The 20,699-nt window shown below is 52.6% G+C and overlaps 3 protein-coding genes across 6 annotated transcripts; 1 reads left to right on the top strand and 2 right to left on the bottom strand.

Annotated features, from left to right (window-relative positions):
• Positions 1 to 5: 5 nt before the first annotated feature.
• On the bottom strand, positions 6 to 12,888 carry LOC148896106 (mediator of RNA polymerase II transcription subunit 16-like). 2 transcript variants are annotated; one of them, XM_089001720.1, is made up of 16 exons: positions 12,609 to 12,882; positions 9,636 to 9,828; positions 9,467 to 9,574; positions 8,805 to 8,974; positions 4,139 to 4,420; positions 3,922 to 4,071; positions 2,853 to 2,958; positions 2,626 to 2,781; positions 2,319 to 2,548; positions 1,903 to 2,109; positions 1,620 to 1,830; positions 1,143 to 1,276; positions 875 to 1,067; positions 597 to 795; positions 431 to 514; positions 120 to 368 (listed from the first exon to the last, which is right to left on the bottom strand). In XM_089001720.1, the coding sequence occupies exons 2-16, from the start codon at positions 9,781 to 9,783 to the stop codon at positions 242 to 244; spliced, it is 2,505 nt and encodes an 834-aa protein (XP_088857846.1). In that variant the 5' UTR covers positions 9,784 to 9,828; positions 12,609 to 12,882; the 3' UTR covers positions 120 to 241. The 2 variants fall into 2 exon arrangements, with proteins under 2 accessions (XP_088857845.1, XP_088857846.1); XM_089001719.1 differs by having other exon boundaries at positions 6 to 368; positions 431 to 795; positions 12,609 to 12,888.
• LOC148896107 (mediator of RNA polymerase II transcription subunit 16-like) lies at positions 4,485 to 8,408 on the bottom strand. The gene is made up of 11 exons (XM_089000990.1): positions 8,220 to 8,408; positions 7,988 to 8,137; positions 7,725 to 7,749; positions 6,739 to 6,918; positions 6,512 to 6,667; positions 6,205 to 6,434; positions 5,789 to 5,995; positions 5,506 to 5,716; positions 5,031 to 5,164; positions 4,763 to 4,955; positions 4,485 to 4,690 (listed from the first exon to the last, which is right to left on the bottom strand). Exons 1-11 carry the CDS (start codon positions 8,406 to 8,408, stop codon positions 4,485 to 4,487), a joined length of 1,881 nt encoding a protein of 626 aa, XP_088857116.1.
• A 270-nt stretch (positions 12,889 to 13,158) lies between the features above and the next one.
• tmem259 (transmembrane protein 259) lies at positions 13,159 to 20,671 on the top strand. Of its 3 annotated transcripts, none has more exons than XM_089000280.1 (12): positions 13,160 to 13,498; positions 14,670 to 14,992; positions 16,000 to 16,284; positions 16,600 to 16,711; positions 16,778 to 16,888; positions 16,955 to 17,077; positions 17,160 to 17,260; positions 17,986 to 18,011; positions 18,310 to 18,393; positions 18,855 to 18,987; positions 19,103 to 19,202; positions 20,145 to 20,671. In XM_089000280.1, exons 2-12 carry the CDS (start codon positions 14,774 to 14,776, stop codon positions 20,498 to 20,500), a joined length of 1,650 nt encoding a protein of 549 aa, XP_088856406.1. In that variant the 5' UTR covers positions 13,160 to 13,498; positions 14,670 to 14,773; the 3' UTR covers positions 20,501 to 20,671. The 3 variants fall into 3 exon arrangements, with proteins under 3 accessions (XP_088856404.1, XP_088856406.1, XP_088856405.1); XM_089000279.1 differs by having other exon boundaries at positions 13,162 to 13,498; positions 17,986 to 18,043; XM_089000278.1 differs by having other exon boundaries at positions 13,159 to 13,498; positions 16,600 to 16,888; positions 17,986 to 18,043.
• Positions 20,672 to 20,699: the final 28 nt, after the last annotated feature.

Genomic DNA, 20,699 nt, shown 5'->3' with positions numbered 1-20,699 from the left:
TAGCTAGCTATCTACCAGCTACGTCCAGGAGGGTCCTTGTGGTTCGCCGACGGCAGACGGACGCGCGTCTCCCCGGGTGACGCCGGTCGCGCCGTCGATAATGAAGATTTCAACCGCCATTTTGGTTCAGCTGCTTTATTGGGATTGTTGTCCACCGTCGGCCTCGGTCCGCACGCCATTCCCGCCAGGGCGAGCCGACCCTTCCTTGCCGGGAGTCCAAAGAGGAGGCGAGCGGCGGCAATCAGGCGAGCGGCGGCGGCACGCGGCGCCACAAGCCTCCGCACAGGCAGTTTTTGATCCAGCGCTGCTCCCACTGCTTCATGGCGTTGGAGTTGTGGGGCGAGCGAAGCATGGTCACGCAGCCGCACCTGCAAAGACGCGCCCGTCAGCGGCCGCCCGTCCGCCTGGTGCGGGCCCGTCCGACACCCACCTGGTGCAGGCCTTGCTCTCCTCCGTGGGACAAACGCCCATGTGGACGCGGCGGAGGTTGTCCGTCCTCTGGCAGCCGACGCTCCTGACGCAGGCGCAACCAACAAAAAGCCCGTTGAAAATCCGCCCGCCCGTCCGCCCGCCGCCCGTTTGTGAAAGGCGCCGACCTGGCGAGGCCGTCGGGCGAGGCGAGCGCCGCCGCTTTGCCAAATTGCAAGCGAAGGGGCTGCTTGGCCTGCAGCTTGACCGTCACGCCGTCGTTGAGCGGAAGCCAATCCAGGGAAGGGACCAGCAGCTGACTGGGCAGCAGGCAGCACTCGTCGATCAGGCTCTCGTCGGGTTCCTGGGGGGGGGCGTCGTCCCGACCTGCCGAGGGCGGCCAAAGGGCGACATACAGACGGGTGCCGGGCGGGCGCCGGGTGACGGGCGTCGGGCGGGTCCTTACAGCACAGCCACAGCTTGGTAAGCAGGCGGAAGAGCAGCTGCAGGCTGTCCCGACTGTCCGACGTGGCGCTGAAGGTGGGAAGGCAGCCGGGCTTCAGAAGACCCCAAATGCGGATCATCACCAGCATCTCCCGCAGCAGGCCCAGAGACGTTCCGTCCCGCATGAAGCCCAACCCGGGTCGCGCCGCAGAACCCTCCACGGGACGGACGGACAGTCAGTCAGCCCCTTTGCCGAGAGCGGGCGACGGACGGGCGGGCGGGCGTCTCACCTGGTTGGGGAGGTTGGCCAGTAGGTAGAGGACAAAGTCGCCCACCCACTGGATGAGCTGCTGAAGAGACTGCAGAGGCGCCGCGTCCAGCACAAACTCCTCCGTCTTCAGGGTTATCATCACCTTGTCGATGTCTGCCGGCAGACGCAAAGTCACTCAAATGGATAGAAAGCTACTTCGCTAACAGATAGCTAGACAGCTCATAGATAGCTAGCTCGCTAATCTTTTTCTGTGGGTGAGCAGCGGCAGCCACACGCGCCAGTGTTCACTCAACCCGAAAGTAACTCAAATGGATAGAAAGCTAGCTAGCTAGCTATTCACAGAAAAAAAAAAAAAAAACATATTAGCTAGCTAGCTTTCTGTCTATTTGAGTTACTTCCGGGTTGAGTGAATGCTGGCGCGTGTGGCTTCCGCTGCTGCTCACCCACAGATAAAATTATTGGCGGCCGCCGTCGCTCACCCGCGTTTGCATCTCACCCGAGTCCAGGTTCTTGGAGCAGAAGTCGCTCAGACGGTCCCCGGGACTTTTGTCCAGGCTGTGGAGGACGTGGGGTCTGAGGAGAGACTTGAGGGTGGAGCTGATGGCGATCAGCAGCAGTTTGGCGTGGAAGTCGCAGGCTCGCGCCGCCGTGGCCGCCGACAGTTTGCACAGCGACGCCTTGACCGCCACGATGCGCGTGGCCAGGACCTGCGGCGCCGGCCGGGCGTTAAGCGTGGGCGGAAACGGGCGTCCGTCAAGAGCGCCCGGGCGCGCGCCCACCTGCTGCAGGGCCTGGTTTTGCCTCATGTACTCCTCGTGGAGTTTGTCCACCAGGTTGTGGACCATGCCGGGCTGCACGTGCAGGAGGACGTCCCACCAGTCGTAGCCCGTCACCATGCAGTACTCCAGCAGGAACAGCAGGTGGCGCAGGGTGGTGTTCATCTCCAGCACTTGACCCATGGAGGGCGAAACTCGCAGCATCTGCAGCTGAGGACCAGAGGCTCAGCGGCGGGCTAGCTGGCGGCGGGCTAGCTAGCGGCGGGCTAGCTGGCGGCGGGCTAACTAGCCCGCTAGCAGAAGGCGAGCTAGCGCCGGGCTAGCCGGCGGCAGGATAGCTAGCAGCAGGCTAGCGGCAGACTAGCTAGCAGCGGGCTAGCTAGCGGAAGCGTCCAAATATGGCCTTTGCACACGGTTACCTTCCCGTGATTGTCCACTCCAGCCAAGGCTAGCGACGTCCAGGAAAACTGCAAGGCCTTAAAATGGAGGCCGGGCGCCCCCGTGCGTTGGCGCTTGACCGCCGACTCCTCCCCCGGCCGCTGGCACGCCCCCCCGCCGCCGGCGGCGGAGCCGTAGAAGACGCCCATGGTGTGGAGCGACAGGCGGTGAAGGATCTGGATGGTGCCGTCGTGGAAGGCCAGAGCCAGACCTGAAAGAGCACGGCGGCGGCGGCGCTCAGCGGACGTGCCGCGCCGGCGCACCTCCGCCGCCGGGCGGCCATTTTACCCAGTCCCGGGCAGAACTTGGTGTCCGACGCCACCTTCAGGTCAGTGTTGGAGATGGAAATGGGCAGTTTGGGAAGGGCGATGGCTGACACCCGTTCCAGGTCGTTGGTGGTGGTCAAGATCCTCCACTTCAAGATGGTGGGCTGCTTCTCACCCACTGGAAGGCCACGAGTGCAGTTTCAGCCCCGATCCAGCCTCGCGCCCGTCGGCGCGGTGTTTGGGACTCACCCGCGGGCGAGCGATGCTGGAAGATGTTGTTGACGGGGAGACCCTCTTTCCTCAGCGACCAACACTCCACGATGCTGCCGCTCTGGTTCGAGGCGCACAGCAGAACCTGAAGCAAACGCAACCATTTAGGCCAGCGCCATTTTAAGTCAAAGGTCAAAGTCAGATTTATTGTCAAATACGCTCATGCGTGCATGACATACGGCACGGATGAAATTAGCGGTGCAAGGCAGGTCTCACGCTATCTAGCTAGCTATCTATTAGCTAGCTTTCTATCTATTTGAGTTACTTTTGGGCTGAGTGAACGCTGCTCACCCACAGAAAAACTGATCCTGTGACTGTGAAAGGGACCTTGAGAGTTTTGACATGAAATGGCTTATTACTAAAATCTGGCTCAAAAAAAAGAGAAAATTGACGACAAACAATACATGTCATTTGTGACTGTAAAGTGAGGAAGTGACGTAGTGTAGTCATGCAAAAACAAACAAAAAGAAGGTTGAAGTGAGAACTTGCAGGTAAAAGAAAAGAAAAAAAACAGTTCAGGATGATAGTACAGCATATAGCGTGTACTCAGAGTGCAGTGAGTGTGGCAGTGGGAAAGGGAAGGGGGGGCAGGGCGCGTGTGGCCGCCACTGCTCACCCGCAGAAAAAATATCCTGTGACTGTAACGTGTCCTTGAGAGTTTTGAAAGGCGCTTAGAAATGACATGTATTATTATTATTATGAGTGAATTTGTCAATTCCAGCATCCTGCTCCCTCCTGCTTGCTTTTTGGGGATCCACCACCAGCACCACCATGCAAACCGTGACTGTCTTGCTCCCGGCCGAGCTAGAAAACAGGCGCGACTAGTCTATATAGCGCATCTATATAATAATAATAATAATAATAATAATAACAATACATGACATTTGAAGCACCTTTCAAAGCTCTCAAGGACACTTTGCAGTCACAGACAAGCATAGGTACTATCATCAATAAAATACAATGATACTAGTGCAGCGTGTTCTACCGGAAACAAATTCCTTGTGTGTTTGGCAATAAAGATGATTCTGATCCCAAGGTCAAAGGTTACCTGCTCCGAGTTCTCCCTGGTCAAGAACTTGAGGTGGGTGACGGTTGGGTACTTGTCCCGCCTCATCGGGTCGGTCGTGCAGCGCAGGAACAAGGAGGGCAGCAGCTCGGTGTCGATGCGGCACTTTTCGCTCACCACGCTCACCACCACCTGAAGGCGGGCGCACGTCAGTGGCGGCGGCGGGCGACGTCGGGCGCCGTCGGGCGACGTGGACAACCTTGTAAAACTGTACGGGCGAAGAGCTGCTGCCGTCGGTGGTGGCCACCACGATGTTGCCGCCTCCGGTGAAGGCGATGTCGGCCAGCGCCACGCGCCCTCGCAGGCGGCACAGGCACTCGCTAGCCGTTAGCAGGGCGCCGCCGGCCTTCAGCAGCGACACGCTGACCAGGCCGCTGACCGTCACCGCCAGCCAACCCTCCATCGGCTTGCCGCCAAACAGCGTCAAGGACGGCGAGAACTTCACGCGCGAGAACTTCTCGCCAAAGTTGGTAGAACCCGACTGCAAGCAAACGAGCCGAGCTTCATTGGCCAGCTGGCTGGCTATCTGTTAGCTATCTATCCGGCTAGCTAGCTACGAGGCCGTCGGGCGAGGCGAGCGCCGCCGCTTTGCCAAATTGCAAGCGAAGGGGCTGCTTGGCCTGCAGCTTGACCGTCACGCCGTCGTTGAGCGGAAGCCAATCCAGGGAAGGGACCAGCAGCTGACTGGGCAGCAGGCAGCACTCGTCGATCAGGCTCTCGTCGGGTTCCTGGGGGGGGGCGTCGTCCCGACCTGCCGAGGGCGGCCAAAGGGCGACATACAGACGGGTGCCGGGCGGGCGCCGGGTGACGGGCGGGTCCTTACAGCACAGCCACAGCTTGGTAAGCAGGCGGAAGAGCAGCTGCAGGCTGTCCCGACTGTCCGACGTGGCGCTGAAGGTGGGAAGGCAGCCGGGCTTCAGAAGACCCCAAATGCGGATCATCACCAGCATCTCCCGCAGCAGGCCCAGAGACGTTCCGTCCCGCATGAAGCCCAACCCGGGTCGCGCCGCAGAACCCTCCACGGGACGGACGGACAGTCAGTCAGCCCCTTTGCCGAGAGCGGGCGACGGACGGGCGGGCGGGCGTCTCACCTGGTTGGGGAGGTTGGCCAGTAGGTAGAGGACAAAGTCGCCCACCCACTGGATGAGCTGCTGAAGAGACTGCAGAGGCGCCGCGTCCAGCACAAACTCCTCCGTCTTCAGGGTTATCATCACCTTGTCGATGTCTGCCGGCAGACGCAAAGTCACTCAAATGGATAGAAAGCTACTTCGCTAACAGATAGCTAGACAGCTCATAGATAGCTAGCTCGCTAATCTTTTTCTGTGGGTGAGCAGCGGCAGCCACACGCGCCAGTGTTCACTCAACCCGAAAGTAACTCAAATGGATAGAAAGCTAGCTAGCTAGCTATTCACAGAAAAAAAAAAAAAACATATTAGCTAGCTAGCTTTCTGTCTATTTGAGTTACTTCCGGGTTGAGTGAATGCTGGCGCGTGTGGCTTCCGCTGCTGCTCACCCACAGATAAAATTATTGGCGGCCGCCGTCGCTCACCCGCGTTTGCATCTCACCCGAGTCCAGGTTCTTGGAGCAGAAGTCGCTCAGACGGTCCCCGGGACTTTTGTCCAGGCTGTGGAGGACGTGGGGTCTGAGGAGAGACTTGAGGGTGGAGCTGATGGCGATCAGCAGCAGTTTGGCGTGGAAGTCGCAGGCTCGCGCCGCCGTGGCCGCCGACAGTTTGCACAGCGACGCCTTGACCGCCACGATGCGCGTGGCCAGGACCTGCGGCGCCGGCCGGGCGTTAAGCGTGGGCGGAAACGGGCGTCCGTCAAGAGCGCCCGGGCGCGCGCCCACCTGCTGCAGGGCCTGGTTTTGCCTCATGTACTCCTCGTGGAGTTTGTCCACCAGGTTGTGGACCATGCCGGGCTGCACGTGCAGGAGGACGTCCCACCAGTCGTAGCCCGTCACCATGCAGTACTCCAGCAGGAACAGCAGGTGGCGCAGGGTGGTGTTCATCTCCAGCACTTGACCCATGGAGGGCGACACTCGCAGCATCTGCAGCTGAGGACCAGAGGCTCAGCGGCGGGCTAGCTGGCGGCGGGCTAGCTAGCGGCGGGCTAGCTGGCGGCGGGCTACCTAGCCCGCTAGCAGAAGGCGAGCTAGCGCCGGGCTAGCCGGCGGCAGGATAGCTAGCAGCAGGCTAGCGGCAGACTAGCTAGCAGCGGGCTAGCTAGCGGAAGCGTCCAAATATGGCCTTTGCACACGGTTACCTTCCCGTGATTGTCCACTCCAGCCAAGGCTAGCGACGTCCAGGAAAACTGCAAGGCCTTAAAATGGAGGCCGGGCGCCCCCGTGCGTTGGCGCTTGACCGCCGACTCCTCCCCCGGCCGCTGGCACGCCCCCCCGCCGCCGGCGGCGGAGCCGTAGAAGACGCCCATGGTGTGGAGCGACAGGCGGTGAAGGATCTGGATGGTGCCGTCGTGGAAGGCCAGAGCCAGACCTGAAAGAGCACGGCGGCGGCGGCGCTCAGCGGACGTGCCGCGCCGGCGCACCTCCGCCGCCGGGCGGCCATTTTACCCAGTCCCGGGCAGAACTTGGTGTCCGACGCCACCTTCAGGTCAGTGTTGGAGATGGAAATGGGCAGTTTGGGAAGGGCGATGGCTGACACCCGTTCCAGGTCGTTGGTGGTGGTCAAGATCCTCCACTTCAAGATGGTGGGCTGCTTCTCACCCACTGGAAGGCCACGAGTGCAGTTTCAGCCCCGATCCAGCCTCGCGCCCGTCGGCGCGGTGTTTGGGACTCACCCGCGGGCGAGCGATGCTGGAAGATGTTGTTGACGGGGAGACCCTCTTTCCTCAGCGACCAACACTCCACGATGCTGCCGCTCTGGTTCGAGGCGCACAGCAGAACCTGAAGCAAACGCAACCATTTAGGCCAGCGCCATTTTAAGTCAAAGGTCAAAGTCAGATTTATTGTCAAATACGCTCATGCGTGCATGACATACGGCACGGATGAAATTAGCGGTGCAAGGCAGGTCTCACGCTATCTAGCTAGCTATTAGCTAGCTTTCTATCTATTTGAGTTACTTTTGGGCTGAGTGAACGCTGCTCACCCACAGAAAAACTGATCCTGTGACTGTGAAAGGGACCTTGAGAGTTTTGACATGAAATGGCTTATTACTAAAATCTGGCTAAAAAAAAAGAGAAAATTGACGACAAACAATACATGTCGTTGTACTAAATTCATCCTGTCTACTTGATAACTAATGTTAAGCAGATTCCTTACTCACAGACAGTGTATTGTCGGTGTTCACTCTGACGAAGGCGGAAGTAGTCGCCGAAACATGTCAGGTATTTGAACACCGACAATACACTGTCTGTGAGTAAGGAATCTGCTTAACATTAACAATACATGTCATTTGTGACTGTAAAGTGAGGAAGTGACGTAGTGTAGTCATGCAAAAACAAACAAAAAGAAGGTTGAAGTGAGAACTTGCAGGTAAAAGAAAAGAAAAAAAAAACAGAGTTCAGGATGATAGTGCAGCATATAGCGTGTACTCAGAGTGCAGTGAGTGTGGCAGTCGGAAAGGGAAGGGGGGGCAGGGCGCGTGTGGCCGCCACTGCTCACCCGCAGAAAAAATATCCTGTGACTGTAACGTGTCCTTGAGAGTTTTGAAAGGCGCTTAGAAATGACATGTATTATTATTATTATGAGTGAATTTGTCAATTCCAGCATCCTGCTCCCTCCTGCTTGCTTTTTGGGGATCCACCACCAGCACCACCATGCAAACCGTGACTGTCCTGCTCCTGGCCGAGCTAGAAAACAGGCGCGACTAGTCTATATAGCGCATCTATATAATAATAATAATAATAATAATAATACATGACATTTGAAGCACCTTTCAAAGCTCTCAAGGACACTTTGCAGTCACAGACAAGCATAGGTACTATCATCAATAAAATACAATGATACTAGTGCAGCGTGTTCTACCGGAAACAAATTCCTTGTGTGTGTGGCAATAAAGATGATTCTGATCCCAAGGTCAAAGGTTACCTGCTCCGAGTTCTCCCTGGTCAAGAACTTGAGGTGGGTGACGGTTGGGTACTTGTCCCGCCTCATCGGGTCGGTCGTGCAGCGCAGGAACAAGGAGGGCAGCAGCTCGGTGTCGATGCGGCACTTTTCGCTCACCACGCTCACCACCACCTGAAGGCGGGCGCACGTCAGTGGCGGCGGCGGGCGACGTCGGGCGCCGTCGGGCGACGTGGACAACCTTGTAAAACTGTACGGGCGAAGAGCTGCTGCCGTCGGTGGCGGCCACCACGATGTTGCCGCCTCCGGTGAAGGCGATGTCGGCCAGCGCCACGCGCCCTCGCAGGCGGCACAGGCACTCGCTAGCCGTTAGCAGGGCGCCGCCGGCCTTCAGCAGCGACACGCTGACCAGGCCGCTGACCGTCACCGCCAGCCAACCCTCCATCGGCTTGCCGCCAAACAGCGTCAAGGACGGCGAGAACTTCACGCGCGAGAACTTCTCGCCAAAGTTGGTGGAACCCGACTGCAAGCAAACGAGCCGAGCTTCATTGGCCAGCTGGCTGGCTATCTGTTAGCTATCTATCCGGCTAGCTAGCTATTAGCTGGCTGGCTATCTATTAGCTGTCTGATAGTTAGCTGGCTGGTTATCTGTTAGCTACCCATTAGTTGGCTAGCTGGTTATCTATTCGCTAGCTGGATATCTGTTGGCTATTTATCCAGCTGGCTGGCTATCTGTTAGCTATCTATCGAGCTGGCTGGCTATCTATTAGCTATCGAGCTGGCTGGCTATCTATTAGTTGGCGAGCTGCTTATCTGTTAGTGGCTGGCGTTCAGCATGTACCATCTCCACGTGCAGAGCCAGTTTGACGCCGTTGTGCAACCAAGTGAGGGCCACGATGGGATCTCCTTCCACGCAACTGCTGAGGGCACTTTGCCAGCTGTTGACCAGATGTTCCGACATGGACCAGCACTTGACGTGCCCGTCGCCGTCCGCCGACAGCAGCCTGGAACCTGGAAAGACAACCGGGAGTCCTTCAAACGCCAACTCGCCCTGCCGAGAAAGCGGGCTTACTACTAATTGGTCAGAACTATCTTTGCAATGTTCATTTGTGCTTTCATCGTCATCAAATGTTGGCCAACTTGCCCCGCCTAGATGATAATGATGATACTAGAAGCGCTTCCCCAAGGAAGGGTTCCAAGCCAAGGGTCCAGGAGAGGTGCTGAAGAACAACGGAGCCAATCCTTTGCCCAAATTTCAAGGTGCTTTTGGAGCCAACGTTCCGTGTTGAAATGACAAAATCAGAACACTCCCTTTCTTTGCCAGGATTGCCCACGATTCCATTTTGGGAACTCGTCCTAAGGGTGGAGGCGGCCGAACTTCCAAGCGGGAGATTCTTTGGATTTGGAGCCCTCCCCTGGAGTCAAAATGACCAAGCGTCCCACCGCGCTCGCTGTTTGCTCGCCAGGAATGCGTTGCTGCGGATGACCCGATTGTCCACTGACCTGACTGGTCCCACTCCAGACAGGAAATGACCTCCGCGTGACCTGAACTGATGGAGTACACGTCCCAGGGATGCTCCGTGTCCATGATGTGGATCATGTGACTGACATCTGCAAACAAACAAAGCGATGGACCGAGGCACCGACGGCTTTGGAGGAAGCGGCCGCATACCTGACTGGCCGCCGCCATTGTCGTCGTTCTTCAGGTCAGTGGTGAAGGCCACCAGGTTTCTGCAGGACCAGGAGCAGACCAGGGGGATGGAGGGGCAGTGGGTGCTTTTGGGGCGTCTCTCCCAGTCGCACACGTATGCCAACTCCATGCTCGGGGTCTCGTCTCGCCTCTCGTCGCCTCTCGTCTCGCCCCTCTAACAGCAGCGACAAGCAAGACGTCAAAGATGTTTACGGCAAATTTAAAGCCTCGCCACACAAGCGCCTTCAGCAAATGCGTGCAAAGGCCAAGGTGGGCACCCCAAATCAACAAATCACATCTGCAGGGTACCCGAGCTGGGCTCTCAGTAACACTGCAACCATCTCTTATTCTTTCGAAACAAGGGCGCGGAAAATCCTACTGGACCCTCCACACCCTGCCCACCACCTTTTCCAGCGACTCCCCTCAGGCAGCCATTACATGATCCATGCGCACCAAATCCAGAAGACATTTCAACAGCTTCTTCCCCCAAGCCATTAACTCTATAAACACTAACCCAAATAGAAGTGTATAGTGACTCTTTCGATGAGAAGGTTTCTTCAGCCGTCATCTGTACAAAAGTGAAAGTTTCGGACGTTTCGCCTCCTATCCAAGAGGCTTCGTCAGCGAACTAAGGTCTGACTGGTCGTATCGGCCCTATTTATATATCCCTAATGTCCAGACATGGCGGCGCCGGACACAGCTATGATAGGTCCCTACTCTCAGGTTGGGGGGAGCAGAGGACCACTCCCTGCGGCCCCACCGATTGTTCCTACATTCCTGACTAACGACTGGCCCATTTGCCCCACTCCCACCGGTATCACCTCATCAGCATTACGAATGTTGCCTAAGCTGTTTTGCCTAAGCAGGCTATTGTATGAACGATCCAAATTGAACCTCACCCCACCAGACCGGTTTAAAGAAGGATTTTGTTGTTTTATAAGAATCGCTTCATTTACCCCCCTTTCAAACCATCTATGTTCTTTCGCTAAGATTTTAACCTCATTGTCGTCAAATGAGTGGTCGCTTGCTTTTAGGTGCAAATGTACTGCCGATTGAGGCCTACTTGTATTATCCCTGCAATGTTGATAAAGTCTTTTTTGGAGAAATTGTTGAGTCTCCCCAATGTACTGCTCTTTACAATGTTCATTCTTACAATGTATGGAATAAACGACATGACTTTGTTTTTCATTTGGTAGCCTATCTTTTGGATGGACTAATTTTTGCCTTAACGTGTTTATCGGTTTGAAATAGGTAGGAATTTAGTGTTGCCAAAGAACTCTGTAATTTTTCAGAAACTCCTGCAATGTAAGGTACTGCTACCCCTCTCCTTTTTGTATCTTGAGAATTTTTGGTTTCATTCCCTATTCTTTCTTTCTGACATCTGTTGAATGACCACTGAGGGTACCCACAGTTAGTGAGTGCTCGCCTGATATGTTTTGACTCATTTTCTCTACCTTCAATGCTAGTTGGTATTGTCTGCTGGCAAAATAGTAATATTTGTATCTTTTTGTAGAGTAGTTAACACCTTTCTCTCTTCTAATGTAATGTTGGACGGAGGTAGTTTGGCACTACTGAGAAGGGCTGATATTTTAATGTGTAGATCATCTGCCTCTGCATACGAAAGTTTGTTATTTTTAATAGCCGATTCAGTAGCTGTGATGTCATCTATTGTAGGTATTGTTTTAGGAGTGACTGAGAAATTTAAACCTTTGGTTAGTACCGCCTTTTCTGTCTCTGAGAGATCTCTGTCTGACAAATTTTTGATCCAATTCTCCCTTGAAATCTGCTCATTCCTAATTTTTTGTGTGTTTACCAGTAGCTGAGATTGTTTCAGTAAAAGTAATCTGCTCCCCCCAACCTGAGAGTTGGGACCTATCATAGCTGTGTCCGGCGCCGCCATGTCTGGACATTAGGGATATATAAATAGGGCCGATACGACCAGTCAGACTTTAGTTCGCTGACGAAGCCTCTTGGATAGGAGGGGAAACGTCCGAAACCTTCACTTTTGTACAGATGACGGCTCAAGAAACCTTCTCATCGATTGACCATTCCTGTACGACTGAGAGCTTACACAGACATAGTGGCTCTTTGCAATTTTTTTGATGATGATACTGGTGCAGCATGTTCTACTAGAAACAAATTCATTGTGTGTTCTACATACTTGGCAATAAAGATGATTGTGATTGAAGTATTCAGTCATAATAATAATAATAATAATAATAATAATAATAATATTAATCCATTTAAATTCTAAGCACTTTTCAAAGCTCTCTAATAATAATAATAATAATAATAATAATAATAATAAGAAGAAGAAGAAGAAGAAGAAGAAGAAGAAGAAGAAGAAGAAGAAGAAGAAGAAGAAGAAAATAGATGGTTTGAAATGGGAGTCAAATAAGCTTCTTACAACAGACTACTAAGGCAACATAAGTCTTATTTATGCTGATGAGGTGATACGAGGGCAAATAGGGCAATCAGGCCCGTCGTAGACCCCATAATCAGACAGGACAATAGAAGTAATCAGCGTAGCCTCAGGGAATAGTCCTCTGCTCCCCCCAACCGCAGAGCAGGGACCTATCATAGCAGAGTCTGGCACCGCCACGTCTGGACAGGGGAGATAGAGATATATAGGGCCCAAACTTCCTGCAAATTTTAGTTCGCTGACGAAACCTCTTGGATAAGGAGCGAAACGTCTGCCACCTTGAAAGAAGTACAGATGACGGCTGAAGAAACCTTCTCATCGATGGACCACTCCTGTACGACTGAGAGCTTACACAGACGTAATAATAACAATCATTCGTTTTATTTTAAGCGCCTTTCAAAGCTCTCATGATCAGTGATGGGCGAATTTATGAGTAAGATTAAAGCGAGTGCGTGAGGGTGATTGTTTTGGTGCCGACAAGCATCCAAAAGTTGCGGACGCCGAAGACAAACTCATTCATTCTGTCAACTTACTTGGATTTCAGCGGCGTTGTTGTCGAGAACCTAAACGCGTCCCCGACTTTTGACAAAAAATCCGGCGAATAAATGACTATTATTCAACTTGACGATCACGGGTTTGTTACATCGCCGATGAGAAAGAGGGAATAATACCGCGGCCACATTTTCGTATTGTGTTCGCAGCAGCCACAAAGCGCTCAGGACCCGAAAGGCCCCATCGGCGGCCTCGACTGCGCCTGAATGAATTTGAAATGAATTGTCACAATCGTACGTATTCTGTTTTGAGATGAACCCAGGAAAATATACATGTGACGCCACGTCATTCTAATGAAAGAGAATATTCTAGAGTGCCGAAAATTCCCGTTCGTTCTTTCCAAGAGAGTGAGTGAGTGAGTGAGTGAGAGAGAGAGAGAGAGAGAGAGAGAGAGAGAGAGAGAGAGAGAGAGAGAGAGAGAGAGAGAGAGAGAGAGAGAGAGAGAGAGAGAGAGAGAGAGAGAGAGAGAGAGAGAGAGAGAGAGAGAGAGAGAGACAGACAGACAGACAGACAGACAGACAGACAGACAGACAGACAGACAGAGAGGGTTACTTCCGGATAGAGAGAGCGTTTCTTCCGGTTCTTCACATACTTCCAAAGTGTCGCTTTATGCAGACAGTTGAGGTCACTCTTGTGAATTTGTTGTAATTGAAGGATCCGATCACGCACGACGACATCTCGGTAGTTTGGTTGCGAAGCAGACTTGCTCGACTTGTTTCCGTCTGGCTAACAACGGCTCAGCTAAAATAAGCTAAGCGTGCTAGCCGACTAGCCCGCGTTTGACGGAATCCGCTCGTTCGTTTCAGTCTTTTGGTGAAAGCATCGAGAAGGAATCTCAAGCATGGAATCCAATGGCGGCTGTCGTTAACAGGTGAGTGTGCGACGAGGCTTGGTTAGTAGTACCTCGTCGTCGTCGTCGCTGTTTGGTTTGTTTGTTTGGATAACCGAGCCAAAAGAAGAGACAAGGTCTAGGCCCCAACGAGGTTCCACCGTCCTCTCTGATCCGGTTCTGACTCAAACTTCTCACGAGAATAAATACAAGCAGATGTTACGTGATTCGCTTGCACCGGACCATCTGACAGCAATCGTTGTGGTCAGTCGTCGTACTGATGTGTACACTCGTGGACTCGTCATGTCCTGTCTGTTATAGACTGTTAGGCTAAAATATTACAAGCTAATATTTAGGGATGTGACCATTTTTTTCAATAATAATTCATCACACATTTTTAATAGCATATTAAAGTGCATTTCAATGACTTTCAAATGATGTCTAGATTATTGTTCTATGACAAATAATAAGGAAATAATGTTGGAAATATGAGGGGATTTTCTGCCTGTAATGACACACTTAAAACAATGAAAATCTATCAGCGACTTCTTTATTGCAGTTTAAACGATCATAACTTTCTTAATTTTTGGCAGATCTTAGCGAGTAAGGTGCCATTGGAAATCTTTTGAAATTCTAAACAAGAACAGAAAATTGGATTTGAGAGACTAATAAAGGCAAATCCAATCAAGAACACAAGAAAAGCTTCAAAATATAAAATAAAATATTAATAAATATAAATGAGCAAATATCACCGATCGAATGCAGGCAGATTTTCGTCAGAAATCAAAAAATGAATATTGTACTAGGAACGAAAAATGGCCAGCTCTAGAAATATAGATGCTAATGCTTCTTTTTGCTTGAAACTGTTATGGAGAAAAAGATATATTCGACCACTTCTATGAGTTATATGAATACAAGTTACTCACCTTTATAAACTGTAGTGTTAGCAAAAAGAGCATCAACTTCAATCCAATTTTTTTCCCCCGTTTCTCGTTGTATTGGTAAATTTCAAGAAGCAGCATGGAGGGAAACGTGTGTCATACGTCATCATAAGCTGCATGGCTTGGAAAATGCCACCAAAAACCATCACGTACTTCACCAAAACGCAACGAGATACCACTGCGAGTACAGAAACAATGGCGCTGAATGTAGCGTACCTAGTTGTGGTACTGTAGTGTACTCTTGTGTACTTGTGATGTCCTGTCTGTTATAGACCAAAGAAGACGAGAAGAGTGTGACGTGAAGCGATGCCAACCTAGAATCAGCCTCGACAGTGACCCCCCACCCTCACGCCTGTCCGTCCCCTGTCCAGAGACCATGTCTGAGAACCAGCCCAACAACAACAACGTCCCGCCAAACAACAACAACAACAACATGGGGCCCAACAGGATGCGGAACCCCAACGTCAACCAGAACCCCCTCATCAACGTTCGAGACCGCCTCTTCCACGCGCTCTTCTTCAAGATGGCCGTCACTTACGCCCGCCTCTTCCCACCGTCGTTCAGGAGGGTCTTTGAGTTCTTCGTGCTGCTCAAGGTGCTTCTTGTCCTCTGCTCTGCTTGTACGTGACCACAAACATTTGGCGGCTTTTGACCACGTTGACGTGTACTCGAGTCAGACACGGAAGCGTCATTAGCTCCGAGCTGACCCGCTCGCCGCTTGATTGTATCCGTCAACGTGAGACCTAGCAAAAGGCTCATTGGACGGCGTCGTGCGCCATGTACGCGGCCTCCGCTTCATACGGCCGTCGTGGACACCCAAGTGAACAATCAAGAAGAAGAAGAATACATTTTATTTGAAGCGCCTTTCAAAGCTCTCAAGGACACTTTACAGTCGCAGACAAGCATAGATACTATCATCAATAAAATGCCATAAGACATAGAATACAATAAATCAAAGACAATTATAACTAGAAACGAGATGAATGCCATTTTAAAACGGTGGCTTTTGAGATGGGATTTGAAGGTGGCAAGAGAATCCATGTTACCAATGTTGGGAGGAAGTGAGTTTGGGGGCAAAGCGGCTGAAAGCTCTGTCCCCAATCGTGCTGAGACGGGCACACAGAGGTGGAGGGAGGAAGAGGATCTGAGGGAACCGGAGGGAATAGAAATTTGAAGAAGGTCAGATGGTTATGGATAGCGCAAAAGGGAGTGAGAAGAATGTTCTATATCTTTGATTGGTAATGGCTTTTCATTGATTGGTAATGGCTTTTCACAAGCCGTGGTGTAACTGGACAGTTAGCTGGAGGTAAGGGCATTCCGCCCTACTACATCCCATGCTACTGTATTGTGTTGAAATTGACAATATCACGATGTTGAGAAAATTCATTGAGAAGTGTGCCAAACGCTGAAACTCTGACATCAACTTTACAAGCAACAAATGCAAGATACGGAGCGTGGCACACAATGAAAGTGATCGCACAATTTGGTCCGACTGGTAGGCCACCAAACATTCATGGATGATGAAGTGAATGTTTTTGTGCTTATGAAATGGCTTTTTGCCGCCTTTTTTCTCTTTTGTGAATGTGCGCCGATGGTCGCCAGGCGCTCTTCGTCCTCTTCATCCTGGCCTACATCCACATGGCCTTCTCGCGCTCGCCCATCAACTGTCTGGAGGACGTGAGGGAGCGCTGGCCACGCGACGGCATCCTGCGGGTGGAGATCCAGAGGAACTCCAGCCGCCCGCCCGTCTTCCTCCAGTTCTACCATTTGCAGGAGGGCGGAGGAGGAGGACCGGTCGCCGGGCTCAGTGTGGCAGCACTGCGAGAGGAAGAGGAGGACGAAGATGAAGACATGATGCCGGACACCTTTGACAACAGCTCGGTGCAGGTGAGGAGGCCGCCTCGGACGGGCTGCGGTGCGGATTCATCGGGCCACGTTCGGGATTCTCACCTTCAAAGAAATCGTCAATGGGGGCTATCAACGGTGTGCCCGGACACCCGGGGCGTGCAGCTTTGACGTCGGCCGTACAATTTACAGAACGTCAGAGTTGTTTGCCCTGGTGTCCGCTCACTTGCTCTCGTGACTTTCAGACACTGCTATGAATCGCTAATCTTTGTTTTTTGGGGGATGGCGGGCGGGGGGCAGTAAGTGATCCAGCCTTCAGCCCCATTTCAATGCAATCCCAACATGTCCTCCCGCCAGTTTGAACTCGACACGGAGCCTCATCTGAAGCTGCCCGCGGTGGGACGCGCGGGTGCGGAGAGAGGCGGGGCCAACGACAGCCGGCACCTTTCCTTCAGTCACCCGGCGAAAGGTGGGTGGCAGAAAGGCGCTTGCCCAGCGGGACCCCGCGGCGCTCACCATGACCTTGATTTTGTAGCCTGGCCTCAGGAGGAGTACATGGTGGAATATTCTCTGGAGTACGGCTTCCTGCGTCTGTCCCAGAGCACGCGGCAGAGACTCAACATCCCCGTCATGGTGGTCACCCTGGGTAGGACGTCAGCGGCCCACCGGCCCTTGCCGGCGCCCTGACGCAGGCGGCCGTTTGCCATTTCAGATCCCACCAAGGACGAGTGTTTTGGCGACGGCTTCAGTCGCTTCCTGCTGGATGAGTTCTTAGGCTACGATGACATTCTGATGTCCAGCGTCAAAGCGCTGGCCGAGAACGAGGAGAACAAAGGTGACGGACGGACGGACGGACGGACTCGCTGGCGCGACGTCAACATCACCTTGATGACGCTTTGCTGTGTGATTGCGGGAAGGTTTCCTCAGGAACGTGGTCTCCGGAGAGCATTACCGCTTTGTCAGCATGTGGATGGCCAGAACCTCCTACGTGGCCGCGTTTGTCATCATGGTTATCTTTGTAAGCACTTCCGTATTGGGCGCCCGTTTGCTGCTCGTCCGTCCGTCCGTCCGTCCGTCCCAGTCGCCCAGTCCATGGCAGTCTGTCTTTGTCCATCTTGGGCCACGGCGGTATTATTTTAGTCATGCCAGTCCGTCTCAATCCGCTCGCCGTCCTACATGGTTTACAGGTCTCCCTCTTGCAACGCACCTGATTCGAGGGAACGGGCTTAATGGACACACCTGATTCTCATGACATGAGTCCGCTCTGCCCCTTGAGTCGGCTGCGTTGGTTGCAAGAGGGAGACTTGGAAAACATGCAGGACGGCGGCCCTCGAGGACCAGATCTTGACACCCTCCTGGCCCTTAATCCATTCCAGTCCAGTCCAGTCCATCGTAGACCACGGCGCATCAGTGTAACCTTCTGATTGCCGGTCCGTTGCAATCCGTCCTAGTTTCCTTCCGGTCTTCTCAGAATCAGAATCAGAATCATCTTTAGTATGTAGAACACACAAGGAATTACAATCTACAATCGATTTCAATTTTGGCTCCATTTCCTTGTTTTCGCGGCGGGTTGCGTGAAGTTGATTTTGAAGCTCGTCAAAAAACAATACCTGAAAAACTGCCTTTGAGACAATGGCAAAGACACGCTTTGGACTCACTTGCTTTGATTTGTCCCAAGTGTCGCAAGACGTGTTTGCCCAGTGGTCTCAGCCAACCGCAGTTGATGTTGATGCTGTTTTTCAGACCCTGTTGGTGTCCATGCTGCTCAGGTATTCTCACCACCAGATCTTTGTCTTCATTGGTGAGTTGCTGGAGATGAAATGCAATGCGCACGGTGCAATTATTTAGCAAGCGCATACTGTATGTTGCTAAATAGAGCGCCAGGAGCCAAATTGCAGATAAAGCAAAACAAAATGTCGGAATGAGGGTTGTGGTCTCCAAAAGTGGGTGTCGGGGCGCTCGGACGTCCATCCATTGCAAACAACCAACGAGCAAGTTGGCATCTCTTGGTCTGAAGCAGTGGAAATTGATGTTTTTTTTTCTCATCCGTCGGCTGGGCCATCTCAGTGGACCTCCTTCAGATGTTGGAGATGAACATGACCATCGCCTTTCCGGCCGCCCCGCTGCTCACGGTTATCCTGGCCCTCGTTGGTGAGTTGAGCCGCCAACGTCACCCGTCGCTCGCTGTTGGAGATACAGCGATACCTCAGCTTACGAACGCCTTGGCTAACAACTTTTTGGCTTACGAACGTTAAATTCACGATCATTTAATCTTGGCATACAAACTATTTTTCGGGATACACACCGAGCGCCACAATGACTGATGTGTCGTTCTAACAAGAAAATGACAGCCGACTTTTTTTGTCCTCTATTCCCCACCCCCAGTCTTCGGTTAAAGCCGCACGTGATTGGTCAAGAACGCGGCAGTGGGGGGGTTGCAGAACCCAGAACTGCAAATAGAAATAGATAAGCAGACGACAGAGAGAGAGAGTGAGAAAATGGATAGAAAACAGTGACATGTGGACTGGATTCAACTTTATTGATAGACTGCAAGGTTCAGATATCCCACAAATGATGATGATTATAATGCTCACCTGGCTTGCCGTCGTCAGGTATGGAGGCCATCATGTCGGAGTTTTTCAACGATACCACCACCGCCTTTTACATCATCCTCATTGTGTGGTTAGCGGATCAGTACGACGCCATCTGCTGCCACACCAACACCAGCAAGCGCCACTGGCTCAGGTGAGCCTCGTCATGCCCCCCCCCCCCCCCCCTCGTCCGCTAATGTGAGGCGCTGTGAAGCCCTCTTGACGTGTCGTTTTTCCAGGAAGTTGTGCCCCTTTTTTTTGTCTTCCAGGTTCTTCTATTTGTATCACTTTGCCTTCTACGCTTATCACTATCGCTTCAACGGTCAATACAGCAGCCTGGCGCTCGTCACTTCCTGGCTCTTCATCCAGGTGAGTTGCCGGGTTGAGCGCAGGGGCCTAGTACAGTGATACCTCGGTTTACGAACCCCTTGCCTTATGAACCTTTCGGTTTACCAACGTTAAAGTTTATGAACATTTTACCTCGGCATACAAAGTATTTTTCGGGATACACGCGGAGCGCCGCAATGAGTGATGTGTCGTTCACCTAACAAGAAAATGGCAGCCGACTCATTCTTGTCCTCTATTCCCCGCCCCCTGTCTTCAGTTAAACCCACGTGATTGGTCAAGAATGCAGCAGTGAGAGGGGGAGAGTTTAAACATTAAAGAGACAGGCAGATGACAGAGAGAGAGTGAGAACAGTGACATTTGAACTCCTTTCAACTTTATTGATAGTTCAAAGGCAGTGTGTAGACTGCAAAGTTAAAATATCCTATCAATCAGGCTCCCCAAATAACTCACCCAAGCCATCTGTACACTTGATGCAAAAAGCTATCAACCCAGCTGAACAGAACACAATTGATGAGGAACTCGGTCAAATGATGGCAGAGAAAGCACGGCAACCTGGAAGTTCGTCATCCATTGATGATTTGAAGGCTAGCCACGGATGCTTTGACAACTTTAAGCGTTGTCGTACAGGGATTCATAGTCTCATTTGTCATGGTGAGGCAGCCAGTTCTGACGACGAAGCTGCCAAAGCTTACCAGGACTCAGTCTTCAAGATGGTGGAAGAAGAAGGCTACGTTCCTCATCAAGTGTCCTCATCAAGCCATCAACGACCATCGCACTTTATTATACAGTGCAGTGTATTTCTTCCATTACAATACAGTAGCGCATTTATTAGACATAAAATAAGGTCTGTTTTGTGTATTTTTAAGGCTTATTTTGTCGCAAATGTTGTTTTATGGGGTCCATTTGAATGGTTTCCTATACGGTGGGATTTGCGAAATAAGGCGACGTTTGCTCTCCCGGCAGCACTCCATGATCTACTTTTTCCACCACTACGAGCTGCCCGCCATCCTGCAGCAGGTGCGCATCCAGGAGATGCTGCTGCACAACCAGCAGGCCGCTCACACCAACCAGACGGCGCTGCAGGACACCCTCAACAACAACGCCGCCGCCGGGCCTCCTCCGCCGCCGGGCGAGACGCCCGCCGCTCTCCAGCCGCCGCCCCCTGCCGGCGAAGTGCGCTCGGAACTCAACTGGGTGGCGCAGACGGCCGCCATCATCACGGAAGCCCTGGCCGACGTCGGCCAGGAGGCGGCGGACGACGTCGCCGACGAAAGAGGGGCCGGCGGCGACCGGGAGGGAGGCGGTCGGCCTTCGGCTGACTCCGCCCCCGCGCCATCGCAAACGGACTGCAGAGTGCAGCTGAGCTCCGAGCGCACGTGTTGAGACGCTAGCGACGCTGGCGCCAAATAATCGGCCGTGCTTAAATGCGACGCGTGCTACCAGGCGAGCGTCAATAAACTGAGGGGATCGACACGTTTTGTCGAAATGCCGCCGCGTCTTGCCGGGATCTGCTTTTTG

This window comes from Hippocampus bargibanti, linkage group LG07 (assembly GCF_051943395.1).
Source record: "Hippocampus bargibanti isolate YZ-2025 linkage group LG07, ASM5194339v1, whole genome shotgun sequence".
NCBI lineage: Eukaryota > Metazoa > Chordata > Actinopteri > Syngnathiformes > Syngnathidae > Hippocampus > Hippocampus bargibanti.
Note: the sequence above shows the minus strand (reverse complement) of the source record. Positions and strands in the feature narration are given on the sequence as shown.

Coding starts and splice junctions, on each gene's coding strand:
- LOC148896107 (XM_089000990.1), bottom strand. CDS start 8,408: ATGGAGGGTTGGCTGGCGGTGACGGTCAGCGGCCTGGTCAGCGTGTCG. Junction 6,435..6,511: donor CAAGTTCTGCCCGGGACTGG/GTAAAATGGCCG, acceptor GTGCTCTTTCAG/GTCTGGCTCTGGCCTTCCAC. Junction 5,717..5,788: donor AAAACCAGGCCCTGCAGCAG/GTGGGCGCGCGC, acceptor CCGGCGCCGCAG/GTCCTGGCCACGCGCATCGT.
- LOC148896106 (XM_089001719.1), bottom strand. CDS start 9,783: ATGGAGTTGGCATACGTGTGCGACTGGGAGAGACGCCCCAAAAGCACC. Junction 2,782..2,852: donor CCAGCATCGCTCGCCCGCGG/GTGAGTCCCAAA, acceptor GTGGCCTTCCAG/TGGGTGAGAAGCAGCCCACC. Junction 1,068..1,142: donor TGGCCAACCTCCCCAACCAG/GTGAGACGCCCG, acceptor CGTCCCGTGGAG/GGTTCTGCGGCGCGACCCGG.
- tmem259 (XM_089000278.1), top strand. CDS start 14,774: ATGTCTGAGAACCAGCCCAACAACAACAACGTCCCGCCAAACAACAAC. Junction 17,261..17,985: donor TTGTCATCATGGTTATCTTT/GTAAGCACTTCC, acceptor GCTGTTTTTCAG/ACCCTGTTGGTGTCCATGCT. Junction 18,394..18,854: donor GGTTATCCTGGCCCTCGTTG/GTGAGTTGAGCC, acceptor TGCCGTCGTCAG/GTATGGAGGCCATCATGTCG.